The sequence below is a fragment of the Thamnophis elegans genome, chromosome Z, assembly GCF_009769535.1.
Source record: "Thamnophis elegans isolate rThaEle1 chromosome Z, rThaEle1.pri, whole genome shotgun sequence".
NCBI lineage: Eukaryota > Metazoa > Chordata > Lepidosauria > Squamata > Colubridae > Thamnophis > Thamnophis elegans.
This window is the reverse complement of record NC_045558.1, coordinates 23741489-23756065: the sequence shown is the minus strand read 5'-3', so window position 1 is coordinate 23756065 and position 14577 is coordinate 23741489. Positions and strand designations below refer to the sequence as shown.

Genomic DNA, 14577 nt, shown 5'->3' with positions numbered 1-14577 from the left:
CTTATTTTGTATTTGATGAACATCCTCAGTTTTTTCATCACAATTTGTTGCCAAATAGACCAAATAATCCAATTTTCTTTTAATTCTTTCCTCTGTATCAGACACCCTCTTCAAAGCTGAAAGTATCGCTTGGAGAGAGGCTTGAAGAGACACCATGTTTATACGCAGTTGTATTTTTTCTTAAAAGCTCAGCAAAACTGAAACACTCGCCAGTGAAAGCAAAACTACAAAGGAACAGCTGTACAATCTTATCAGATCTTAAGCCAGAACAGCCAAGCAATAAAAGTGTTAAGATGTAAACAGACAATTTATAGCTTACAGAGAGTCAGAAGAAATGTTAGAATAATCCATCCATTTGAAAAAGTTTACTTAGAATCAATCCATGTAAATAACATTTAAAAAGTAAGATAACCACTGTCCAGAACCATTACAAAGATCAAAATCGCTGCTAAGTTCTTCTATTCTTTGACTTAAGTTAGTTTTAAAAAAAATTAGGCAGTCCGTTTTTGTTTTTTTTTTCTCACCAGCTTAGCACTTCTTCCATATTGCCCTGATTTTGTCAACCTTGAAAGACTGGAATTTTTACTGCCAGCAGAAGACTTTAGACCCGCTTTTCTCGGAGATTTTGCAATATCCCCGAGATCAGCAACATGTGATCTTTCTGTTCACCATCTCTTCGGGATGATTTAGGTCCATTGGAACCCTCCAGCAATAAAAGTATCGAGTGTGATCTCAGAGTTTTGAGATCGCACGTCGTCTCGTCATGGCATCCAGGCTCCGCCCTCCAATTTCCATAATCTCTTTAGTTTCCTTTAAAAAAAAGAATTTCTGAGTGTAGTTTTTTGCACAGACTTTTTATTATGATTACAAGTTAGTTTATTTTAACCCCATATTGTGACATCATGATGTTAAATATTAATTAAATATTATTTCAATCAATGTTTATATAGAATCAAAGCTGCATTTCTTTTTCAGATATTTTATTTATAATGTATTTCCATTTAAAAAGTTGAAACATAAGTTTGAAAGGCCTTTTGTCAGGCTATTAGTATGTTTCAAGGTGCTTGTTCAGTTGGAAAAGATAGTTTCCAAAAAGCTGGAATGTATAGAAACACAAATGTAGTATCTACAACAAGATAAATTATCTGATTGCAATTGCTGCTGAGATTCTAGGAAAAAGCACAACTACTTCAAAACTTATAGACCCATATTGTGGTAAATGCTCTCATTATTCCAAAGCATTTTCTATAAAATACTGAAATGTTTTTATTCTCCTTACTTCTCATCAGCAACTTGATGTTTAGAATAATAATAGAAAAGGCACGTTTCAAGATACAATCCAAAATTTCTGTACTAAATATATTTTCCTCTTGTTGAGCAGGATAGCATTTATAATTGAAAAGAAAATGTTGTTTGAAAAGAGTGATGAACCTATAATAAAGATAATTTTTAAAATGGCTATTATTTAAGTTTGAAGCAAAAAAATGTTCTCTCTGAAATATACATACATACATACATACATACATACATACATACATACAAATACACACACACACACACACACACACACACACACACACACATATATATATATATATATTTGCAGTAATTACAGTGGACCTCCCTTTTCCTCCCACTACTCCCCAAAATTATTATGGTCAGGAACACTTTTTAACTTTATAAGCACAACTATGTTCCAAGAAAACTATATTATCTCTATCAAGTTCCATTCTGACAATTCAGTATCTTAACATCTGTACTGTCTTTCAAGTCAGCAAGCAAAGATTGTCAGTCAAAGGTTGACCATTAATGTCATATTTTGTGATTCCTTTATCACAAGATGTACTATGTAATGATTATTTTGCTGTTTATCTTCTACTATGTCACAAATTCCAAAGGAAATATTATATGGATAATGTGTTATGACAGAAAAATTCTAAAAACAGATCAAATTTATAGCGAGTAACTCATTTACTTTCTACAAGCAACAATTTTGCTAGATGCACAAAACTCAAATGAATAAATAAATTTTGTAGGGTCTGTTTAGAATCTATTGAATCTATATATCTGTGCAGTGCAAGAATCCAGATTCAAAGTATCTCAGATGGCTGTCTAATCTCTGCTTAAACACAATGAGTGAAGTCTACCATCTCTCTTGGAATTTGTTTCATGTTGAATTGCCCTTATTGTTACGTTAAGTTGGAATCAATAATGTCAGTGCATTATTCCTTATCTGGCATTCTGCAATGATAAGCAATAGATTTAGATATTGAGGAGTACTGCTACCTCTTCAGTCTTCTCTTTATTAATTTGTGTCAATTTTAGTTTAAATTAAGTAAAATTAAATTATTTTAAGTATGACATAGTAAGTAGAAACTATTTATTTACTGGGTGTGACTTTTTAAAAAAGCAATTAAGAAATGAATCGGGCAGTCATAAAACTTTTTAATTCTTTCACACATTCATTTATGAACTCTGACCTGGCTTTTGAATCTTGCTGAACAAGGTTGGATGTGGGTGTGTTAATTCAAATTCCAAATCCCTGTGTACCTGCTGTAATGTAATTTAGCCACTCCTATATTACTGTTCTGACCTTTTCCTCCCATTGAGACACAGCTTTTGCTTTGTACAGAGAAGCTTATCTGATTTCAGAGCTGCTTTTTCTACACTTAAGGAAAAAAAAGATTAAATAGTGTCTTAATTTAGTATGTTATTGTCTTACTTCAGTGGCGTATTGACAGGTGCTGCAGGGTATTTTTTTATGGTCTGGCTGCAAATATACCATAATACCAATTATGAAGATAATCTTTTGTGTTGATGAATGATTTATTTGGTTTTCCTTTTATTTAATGAGAGGAAATGTCAGTTCTGTGAGGTCTGCAAACATATTTTATTTTTTTTTCAACTGGAACTTCCTAGTGTTTTTGGATTGCTCACCTGAGTGTGAATTTATAATTCCTTGCTCTCTGCAACAGACAGATAGTTATTCAACTACATTGTGACTTCACTCAGAACAGTTAAAGCTATTTAATCAAGTGAAGTTATTTCATGAAAAAGAACTGCACGAAATGGATTCCTACCGTGCATACTGGGAATCAAATATCTATAGTAGTCTAAGGTCTGAAAAAATTCAAGAAGAAAATACTTTAGAAGTCGAATCTCGTGTGCCTTTACCTTTTCCTTTTCCTTTTACTGACCAATTGGATGATAATAATTCTGTGGTTCTCAATACATCACTTTTTTATGTAAAGCAGAAGAAAAATGGACATAGATTAAGAATTGTTTCAAAAATTTCTTTGCCTATACCCCCTTATTCAGTAAGTATGACAAAATAGATAATTTTTTTCTTTACTTCTACATGATTACTGTAAATGTGTGTTATCTAACAATATTTTTATGTCTGGTATAATTTTGCAGAAGTACCTAATCAGATTTCTTTCAAATTGTTGATTTATTCATTGTAAAGAATTCCTGATATAATATCTTCTAGAAAGCTACTAATTTTAGTGCTGGCCACTTTAACTCTTTTATATAAGCTTCATGTAACTGAATTGAAGCTAATTAAACTAATAATTTAACTACCACAATTAATTTTAAATATTCAATATATAGAAGTTTTTGAATGCAAAAGAACATTTCTACAATACAGTATTATTATAATTGACAATGGAAAATCTATTAAAAAGTGAGGATCAATGCATATTGACCATTTTTAACTGGTGAATGTAGATTTTAAATATTTATATTTACATATTATACATTTAAATTCTTAGTATATAGTACTTTAAGTGTATTAGTACACTTCTTAATAATAATTTAAACTTTCATTTTACCTATTTGAATTGAAGAAAATAAATTTATCATTGTTTAATGTGTACTTTAGCATGTGTTTTAATGATGTCGGTGCATCTACCTAAATTGAATTTAAAATTTGTAAATTCTAAAAATTTAAATTGTTTTTAAATAAATTATATAAAAATAAGCCAGTCTTTAGTTTGATTTCTGAAATACTGTGCTGACAGTGATGAGCTGAAACCAGTAACTGTATATTATAAAGGGAAAATGTAACTACCAGTTTTACTGATTTCAATATAAGTACAGATCTTAGGAATTTGTTTCATGTAGATCATGTCTTCATTGTTAACATGTAGTATTAATTATTATTTAAATATTGATTGACAGTCACTATATTAATATTTCTCTTGGATAAATTCCCAGAGTTTATTCAAGACATATCTGGTAGTCTGTTAGTCACAAATGTTGAATGATATAGGTATTCATCATTAACTATACTAAGAAAAACATAGGTGTGCTGTTTTATTTCTGAAAGTAACTTAATGTATGTTCTGTCATTTTGTAATTTGAGTAGCAGGGGAAATGCCTGTAGTTTCACATTCTTGCTAGATTCATCTGCTCATCAGATGTAAAGAAAAGGATCACATTTTAAGGAGGTTGATATATATTAATCTAACAAATATTATAGATAACTGAGTTTAGAGAGGCAGAATTTTAGACATTTGCAGGAAGTGAACTATTGATCTTTGATATATGGTTTAAGAAATAAAGATATTACACCATTTTATGACATATCATTTTAAGACTATTAATTAAATAGATCAAGTTCAAAACAGTGAGTGGAAAATATAGACTATGAATAATAATGATTCAAAGAAGTTTTAGAAATGCACTGATCATAAGTTTTTTTAAAATTAAGATTAATTAATCAAAGTTGTTAAATAATTGAGTGCTTACAAGTCTACGTATAGTATTCTCTGATCAGTGAAAAAGGCACAAAACTATCAAAATGTGGATTAATTTGGGACCTGAAATTAATTTGAACAATTCAGGTCATCAATTTAATAAAAAATACTATGGGTAGTATATGCTGGTTTATATTAATAACTCAAGTTTTTCTTTTTAGTGTAAACTGGATAGGCTCAAGATCCGGTACTTTACGGATACGGTCATATGGCAAAGTTATTCATTGTACAAATATTTGTTTATCTTGTTATCCATAATGTATGATGGCAATAAACTTCTCATTTCAAGTAAATTTCCCAAACTTGACATTGTTCTTATATAGGACTTTTTAAAATGTACATTAAAAATTGCAACATTTAAATTATGTTTTAGCTTGAACATGCAAAAGCTACACAAACAGAATTGATGCAAGAATCCTTTAAATGGGAACATGAAGCTACTGAATTAACCAAATGTCAGGAAGAATTGCAAGAAAGGTTTGATGAAGAGGTCAGAGCTAGAGAGCAGATAGCACGGGAACTTAGCACAGCAGAGTGTAAGTAATTGATTTGTTTGTAATATAGTTCTTTAAATAATTATACATTGTTAGTTCTCCCTAATCCAAAATTATAAAGTAGATACTTTAATTATATACATTTTCAGGCAGTTATAGATAGTTTATGCTTTTTTTACAGTTGAAAATAGGAGATTACAAATGAGTAGAAAATTGATTCAATCACAAAGAAATAAAAGCAACCATCATTCAAGAGAGAATATATATAGACATGATAATAGGATATTATAAAGAGGAAATAGGGGATGTCAGTTCATAAGTTGTAATTTTTTAGCATATTGTACCCTAATAAAAGTTCTAGATTTATTAGATCAGCATATTTACGTATTTAAATGTTTATTCCTGACTATCTCACAAAATGTGACCCTGGATAATTAACATGGATTGAAAACAACTTAAGATGAATAAATAATAAGAAAGCCACAAAACACAATATCACAATATTGTGCCACAATATGTGGCACAAAACATAATATACTATGGCACAATTCACAATATCCTATGACACAAATACCAAAAATACAAACTCTTAAACCAGTTTTCCAGATACGTTCATCCAACATGCTATTTCAATGATCAGGGAAAAACTGAATTTATAAAGTCTTATAAAGATCAGCAGGGTATATCTAACTGAATCTTCGGAACAGTATGCTGTTCCAAAAGACTGATACAGAAATGCTTCCTGGCTTCCATTATTTTGCATTGGAAGAGCCATGGTGGCACAGTGGTTATAGTGCAGTACTGCAGTCTACTTCTGCTGATCACCAGCTGCCAGCAGTTTGGCAGTTCGGATCTCACCAACTTAGGGTTGACTCAGCTTTGCATCCTTTCGAGGTTGGTAAAATGAGGACCCAGATTGTTGGGGGTAATATGCTGACTCTGCAAATCACTTAGAAAGGGCTGTAAAGCACTGTGAAGGTGGTATATAAGTCTAAGTGCTATTGCTATTGCACCATGAACCACTTGAGAGAAAATAACCACCTTCAGTTGCAGCCAGAAATCTATAGGAAGTCAGTGCTAATATGAGTGTACTATGGTAATACCCATAAAAACCCACACTGGCAAATTCTGGGTCCATTGTAACTCCCAAATAATTGTCAAGAGCAGTACTCCGTAGAGCATACTGCACATTGCAAGCAGAAAGAAATCCAATATATAAGTGACCATTAGCATGTAACTCAGTATATGGCTTAGATTTTTAACCTTTATAATGCATTTCTTTGACATATAATATACTATTGCTGATTGGATGTTTCTTTTTAAGAACCATTTAGGGTAACAAATGCATTTAAGTTTTTGTATTCAGGCTTATTTTCTTTAACTATTTTTCAAACAATAGTTAAATATAAACAGACACATATCGTTTATGTTTTCAAATACAACTTCATTTCTTAGCTAGCTACTCTCCAAAATGTCCATGATCCCAACTTTTTGAATGCATCAATATTTTTAAAAATTTGAATGACAAATGATCAGTGCCTTGAATGGGGATATAGTAATTTCTAAGGCTGATCTTCATAGATTCACTCTTAAAACAACATGTATTATTATTTACTAGATTCAGATTAATATATTACATTGTTATTTTATAATATAAAATGCAATATACAATATTTTCATAGATAAGTTTATATCCTTTATTTATTACCATCTTGATCAACAGCATGGTAAAATATATGTAATCTTCTGATATATATTCTTATTGCAAAGTTTCCCCCGAAAACTTTGCCCTTCTGCTGCATATGGATATCTATATATGTGTGTTATTCATTATAATGACTAGCTTTCTATACACATATTTTACTACATAATACACTGGGGAATTTTACCATATTAATTGTGGGGCATTTGGTGCAAATCCTCATAAACATACACACACATTCTGTAATTTAATTCTTGGAGGATCTTTTTGGTGAAAAACAAAATCTACTTGATACTAACAAAACCTCCTAAGAAAGAGTTTAACACTGAAGTGTTTATTCAACTGTGAAGTAATAAATTTAACATGTGAAGATTTCTTGAAGTACTGCCTGATATTATTGCATATACGTAATCTGGGAATTTTTAATCAGTAAGCGCCATGCTGGGAACATTAAGTAGTGGATATTTTGACATAATTCAACACTGATAATATTGATTTGTGCAAGAGAACATATAATTGTTTAATTATTCATCCACAACTTAATATATTTAATATAAACATACTAATATTTATTATTGCTTTTTGAGATATTACCTAGCTGATAATCAAGTTATATTTGCAATAAATAATAGTTTGAAATTCAGTCATTTAATACAAATGTGCATGTGTCATTATTGTCTTTTTTAGATTTTGAACTATTAAAAAATGAAACTGAACAATAAACCCCACTTAGATTTTATGAAAGAGTACAGATCATTATTTCCAAGAAATATTTTCAGAAATGAACAATTTATATGTTAAAATCACTTATACTAGCATAAAGAAAAAGTTCTGAACTGAATGGTTAGGCTTGCTTAGTTATATATCTATGAATGTTCTTAGTTACTAGGATATATCAGTTTTATGAGTTACATATTTATTGTAAGAAGTAAAATATGGGGATAACAAAGATCATACTGTAACTTCATAACTGTAACCATTTTTCAGCTATGAAAAAACGTATGTTGACTACAATGTAATCACATCTTTTATATCAGTTCATCTTTCCAATTAAATATTTTCTATCATAATCATTTAACACTATAATATTGTACAATTTGCAATCATCTAGAAATTCTAAATGCATAGATACCACCATATTATATCATATAATACATGTATTGAAGGAACAGCTTATTCATAAATAAGGAAACATACATATTAGACTGTACATATAATGAAAAATATAATGGTAACCATGCTTATCTGGAATTCTATCAACTTTAGGCTATTGTCTTAGTAAAGTTCCATTATAATAGTGTTTTAACAATGGAGACTAAATACAGAATACGCAGTAGAATACAGAACAGAGAATAACATAATTGGAAGGGACATTGGAGGTCTTCTAATCCAGCCCCCTGCTCAGGCAGGAAACCTACCATTTCAGACAAACAATTGCTCAGTCTTTTCTTTAAAACTTCCAGTGTTGGAGTATTCCCAACTTCTGGAGGCAAGCTGTTCCATTGATTGATTATTCTGTCAGGAAATTTCTCCTCAGTTCTAGGTTGCTTCTCTCCTTGATTAATTTCCACCCATTGCTGCTTCTCCTGCCTTCAGGTTCTTTGGAAAATAGATTGGTTCATTCTTCTTTGTGGCAGCCCCTTAAATATTGGAAGACTGCTATCATGTCACTGCTAGCCCTTTTTCCCTTTTAACTAGACATACGCAATTCCAGAAACCATTCTTTATATGTTTTAGTGTTTTATCATATTCATATACTGACACTCATTGCCATAAAAATTCTACTTTAAAAAAAATGATTTTCAATTTTTAACATATCATTAATATTGCAGGGTAATATTTTAATTTTCATTACTTGGGAAAAATAAAGTTTTTTGGTATAAAATAAAAGGGCTATGACTATGCTATTCATATTTTTTTCAGAAGGTTTTGGACTATTTTAATCAAAAATTACAGTGCTTGATTTGGGCATCTCTCTTTTTCTATAGCTCTTATTGATTGTTATGCAGATGAAAAATTATTTTTGGAAAAACAAATCCAGGGAAAGACAGAGGTAATAGAGCATCTTGAACAAGAGCTACATCGTACAGGTAACAAATTACAGGAACTAGAGGCTGAGAGACAGCATCTTCAAGAAGAGAAAGAATTGCTCTTCAGGCAAAAGGATGCTATGAAAGCTGATGCAGGACCCATAGAACAACGTATGTATTTTTTAAGAGTCTTATAAATATGTACATTATTATTTAATATCTAATAGATTTTATAGATTTGTAATGGGGTGGTCCTAAGCATTTTGATTTAGCATTTTGAAACATTTCCAGGATATAAAGTCAATGAGATGCAGGGGGTAACATGGGGAGAATTTCCCCAGATCCAGGTATTTTTAGGCAGCACTTATTGGGAATAAACAGTCATTCGCTCAATTTTGCATCTGTTTTTGTATAATTTGTAGGTTGCTTTGATAGATGAAAGGGCATTTAATAACATACTAATTTTATATTTAGCAAGATTTAGTGCAGTTCTTTAATGTAATTGCTTTTATCAGCAGAACTGAAAAAGGAACTATTCTTCTCCTTTTTTACCTTTTAAAATTGAACTGGAGCATCAAGCACATTTAGAAATGACACTCATTTATCCATAATGTTGACAGGGTTTCATCCAATTTAATGGCACCTAATTAAATATCCATGACTAGAATTGATTTTTAAAAATGTATATTCTGTTGAAAGATCAGTCAAAATGGATTATTGATATGCAAAGCATAGAGCCGAGGTGGCGCAGTGTTTAGGGTGCAGTACTGCAGGCCACTTCAGTTGACTGTTATCTACAGTTCAGCGGTTCAAATCCCACCGGCTCAGGGTTGACTCAGCCTTCCATCCTTCCGAGGTGGGTGAAATGAGGACCCGGATTGTTGGGGGCGATATGCTGACTCTGTAAACCGCTTAGAGAGGGCTGAAAGCCCTATGAAGCGGTATATAAGTCTAACTGCTATTATTTTCCTGAAACATTCTCTGCATGAATTAGGCACTATTGGGTAATCTATGCCGGAAGTGCAGCACACATACTGTATTTTTCAGAGTATAAGACACACCTTTTTCCCTCATAAAAAAGGCTGAAAAATCTGGATGTGTCTTATACACTGAATACAGCATTTTTGGCCTCCTGAAACCTCACCCCCTTCACCAAAATGGCCATGCATAGCCTTTAGGAGACTTCCAGAGTACGCTTGGGGGACTGGGGAGGGCAAAAATGAGTGAAAAACAAGGTGATTTTTGCCTGCCCTCAGCCCCCAGGAGCACTCTGGAAGTCTCCTAAAGACTATGTGTGCCCATTTTTTGACAAATAAAAATGTTTTTTGCTCATTTTTGGCCCCTCCCAGCTCTCAGAAGCACTCTACAAGCCTCCTAAAGATATACATGCCCTTTTTTGACACCCCCTCCAAAAAATGGGCCTGTTTTGTGAAAAACAGCCCCTTTTTGGAAAGTGTGCAGAGTGCAAAAACTTTTTTAAAAAATTTGCCTGTTCAAAATCTTGCTGCGTCTTATACTCCAGTGTGTCTTATATTCCAAAAAATATGGGACTTTGTTCAGAGCACACATGTTGTGGAAAAACATTTGAGGGGAGAGGTGTTAAGCACCAGGAAGAAGAAAGACTGGCATAGGACATGGTTTCGGAGAGATATGATGGTGGTCAGATTGTGCAGAATGGCAAAAGATAAAATGACTATGTTAAGTATGTACAGATTGGCAATGATGAGGATGGAAGGCATAAAAGACTGAAGAGATATGGTAGATACATAGAATAGATATAGAACAAGAGAGAAGATAAGAAAAATGGCAGGAAGGTATGCCACATTTTAATTCAACAATATAATAAAATAATAATGTATAATGTATAATAAAAGTATTATGTTCTTTGTAATATTTGAGAGAAAAATAAGTGTAAACATGGGAAAAATATCTAACAGTTATGTTTAAAAAATCAATGACACTTTTTAGAAATTCAGCGGACATTTTACTTAACTCTATTTTCTGTCTTCAACTACATTTTTCTCATATAATATTTCAGCTTGAGAAAGCTATAGACGGCATGTGAATTACTTTGCTTCTTGTTTTTTCTGTTCTCCTAGGCCTAGTAGATGCTGCAGTTGATGCAGCTTCCCAAGCAGGTGTGTTTGTATATTGCATGGCAAATCTTTCATTGGGTGGAAGATTTAACAGCTACTGACACTTATTAATCATGGTCTCTTTTTGGGCTTTCAGCTTACTGACATTAACTTTACTAGCTTGCTGCTTTGATACTGTGTTTAATGTTCACATCTTTATTTTGAATAACAACTGCTCACAATTATATAGTGTGCTATATTAATATTTTAAAAATGCAAATTACTTCAATAACCATCATCTTAACCAGCTAATAATTTCTGCATTCGTATAATAAACTGAAAATAGAGATCTTTGTCAAATAAAACTCTTCCTTTCTGTGTGATATTTGAGGAAGCAAGTATGATGTAAGATAATGGGTACAAAAATCTACACAGTAAGATGCAAACAAACCCCGCCAAAAGACCATTATCTGGTGATGTTTTTTTATTCATTTGGCAAAGACTTAAATCCAAAAATCGATTATTTTTAATATCTCTCAATTAAGAAATGAATGTGATTACAGCATGTATACCAATTAAATGACTGAAACATAACATAATTAAATTATTTTTACATTATTTCTGATTATATATATATATATATATATATAATATTAAGCAATGTATGCATTATGGTGCATTAAGCAATGTATGTATTATGGTGTTACCTCAGTAAATTGGGAATTGTCTTAGCATGTGAAGTCTCATATGCTGCAGTCATAGCTCCCTTGCAAAATATCCCTAAGTTCTTAAGTTCTTTCCATTTGTCTTTCAAAAATTTCTTTAAAAAATTGGAGGGAGGAAGTAAACTAATTGAAAATTCCAGGTGAAGGTAAGAAATATCTGGGATACTTTTTCTTCCTATAACTCACCAGGTGAAGGTCTAAATTATTTTACATCAAAATGTTGTATGTGTCATTTGTGGGAATGTTTGTTTCAATTGGAACAACCCTACAGGATGAGAAGACAGTTGGGTTTTAATGCCATTACACATTTTCTGCAGTATTGATGAAAATAAATGTAGAACCATAGAATAATTCTATCAAAAAAGTTAAACCATGCAGGCATTATTATTCTGTGTATTGAGAATATCACATAATTTTGGTGAAACCCAAAGTTATTTTCATCCTTTATTATGCTGTAGCATAATCTTGGGAGTGAGTTTATTTTAATAGAACAATATTAACTATCCATACATAACAAGTTATGTTTTCTTAAACAGAGTTATTGGCAGAGACAGAAAAGTTAATGAAAGAAAAAATAGAAGTGCAACGGCAGGCTGAAAAAGAATACAATTTTCTTCAAAAACATGTGAAAGCCTTGGAAAGTGATTTAGAGGAGCAGCTCAACCAGTTTTTGGAGCTAGACCAAGAAAAAAATTCAGAGATAATGGATCTAAAGCAGAAAAACCAAGCCCTAGAGAAACAGCTTGAGAAAACAAAAAAATTTCTAGATGTAAGTAAAACGATGAACTCAACCCATGCATCATTTACAACCCAATAAAAACAGAATTCAACAAAAAATCAATTAGCACAATGCATTAAAATGCTTGTCATACATAGTTTATACTTTAAAAAAATAGCACAATAAATATGTTATTTGTTAAAAAAAATAAGATAGCTATGTTTTCCTATTTAAAATATGATAAATTTAATATATACAAGGTTCCTGTTTAATATATACATTGTTCCTGTGAACAATGATTTTTAGTTTGAACCAATTTCAGCATGACCCCTTTAAAAAGCCTTGATTGAGGAGTAAAGCGTTTCTGATAATTTGAAACAATATTGCAGCATTTCCAGTAGAATTGGACTTCTCTAGCTTTTCAAGCATAAAATGATTTCTGTGTAAAAAGTTTATAAAATAAATAAACAATCTTTCTGACATAACAAATAACATAATTTTATGCTAAAATTGCCATTGATTTTATATATTTGCTGAGAATCTATTTGGATTTTATTTCTAATGAATAATGTAAACAAACTGATTACCATCAAATATCATATTTAGCATTGTAATAACGTTTACATTGCAAAGGATCTGAAAAATTGGATGTTGTTACTTTGTGTATTTCTTGTCTACGTTGTGCAGTGTTGTATGTAAATGTACAGAAAGGACTTCATGTTCCGTAAGAATAGCTTTACACACACACACACACACAAACACACACACACACACACACAATTCTTATTACGCTCTAAATTATCACAAATAATTACTAAGGTTTTATGGAGTTAGCTTAATATTGTTTTAAGACATAACAGCATTATCTGTATTCTGCATTATGTTTTGATATTTCCCATTAAAATATGAATATCTATCTATCTATCTATATGTAATGGCTTACATTTCAGGAACAGGCAATTGATAGGGAGCATGAGAGAGATGTTTTCCAGCAAGAAATACAAAAGCTTGAGCAACAGCTTAAAATTCCTCAAAGATTTCAACCAGTCAGTGAACATCAAAATAGAGAGGTAAGATAAAGGGGATAAAAGCTAATATGGCTTTCTGAGAATTAATGGTGAGACTCTACAGAATCTTATGGGTATATACATACGCTTGAATTTAATGACAAGTGCTATTCTGTGTTTAAGCCACGTTTTACAATACTTTTTATGGTAATTAAAATAAGATTTACAAAGTATGATAAAAACAAGTATTGCAAAGAATGTATAAACTATGGCTGTGTGGTATTGTAGGAGGTGATTTTTTTTTTTTTTAAGAAAAAGCTTCCTGGGGAAACACAGAGGAAGGGGAGGGGAATAGTCTGTTTGTTGCCGGTCTGTCCCTTTTCCCAAAAGAACCCCCTCATATCTTTAGAACTCTTACAAAGAGGTAGTTCTTACAACCGCATCGACATGAGAATTTTCAACACTAAGTAGCACAGTTGTAATTGTAGTTGTTAGATATCACGTGACCACAGCAATTTAGCATGGCAATCTCAGCAATCCCCTTTACAATAGTTCACCAAGAATTGTGGGCCATTAACCAAGTTTCCATCCCAAGGCAAGCCTTTGCGGCTTTGTTCCTTCCCTGCCCTGAGATTCAGTAAGATAAGGGACAGCCTCCAACTTCTCCCATCTTCCAAAAGCAGCACAGCTTTCCAAAAATGCATAGTTTTCCAAAGACTTAGGGAGCCACATGTGGAAAAGATTCACCAGAGAAACTGAGTTCAAAAAGTAGAAGAAGGAATTGCTTCTGTTCTGGCTGCAACAGCAGGGTGTGCGAAGGTTGGTGTAGGCATCTGGGAGAGAAGGTAGCTAGGTGAATTAAAGCCGCTGGTTTTTACTGGGGTTCGTGGGTGCTGCAGTTTGGTGCCACACTGGTCAGGTGGGCTGCAGAGCCACATGAGCGCTCCCTGGAGAAACTGGTGTGCCTGAGATAGCATGGTAGCTACAGATCCAAAGACAAGGCAGTGAGGCGTTTTCAGCAGGGCTGGCTGGGTGCAAAAACTGAGTGAGAAACTATTGCAAGGAA

The 14577-nt window shown here is 32.2% G+C and overlaps 1 protein-coding gene across 5 annotated transcripts in view; it reads left to right on the top strand.

The window, feature by feature from the left end:
- Positions 1 to 14577, top strand: part of AKAP9 (A-kinase anchoring protein 9) — a 115870-nt gene that overhangs the window by 72894 nt on the left and 28399 nt on the right. For 4 of the 5 annotated variants that reach the window (XM_032237727.1, XM_032237728.1, XM_032237726.1 and 1 more), the window contains 5 exons: positions 5134 to 5296; positions 8945 to 9157; positions 11086 to 11124; positions 12323 to 12555; positions 13455 to 13574. In XM_032237727.1, coding sequence (XP_032093618.1) covers positions 5134 to 5296; positions 8945 to 9157; positions 11086 to 11124; positions 12323 to 12555; positions 13455 to 13574 — 768 coding nt within the window. The remainder of the gene's footprint in view (positions 1 to 5133; positions 5297 to 8944; positions 9158 to 11085; positions 11125 to 12322; positions 12556 to 13454; positions 13575 to 14577) is intronic. The other variant, XM_032237725.1, reaches the window with a different exon arrangement.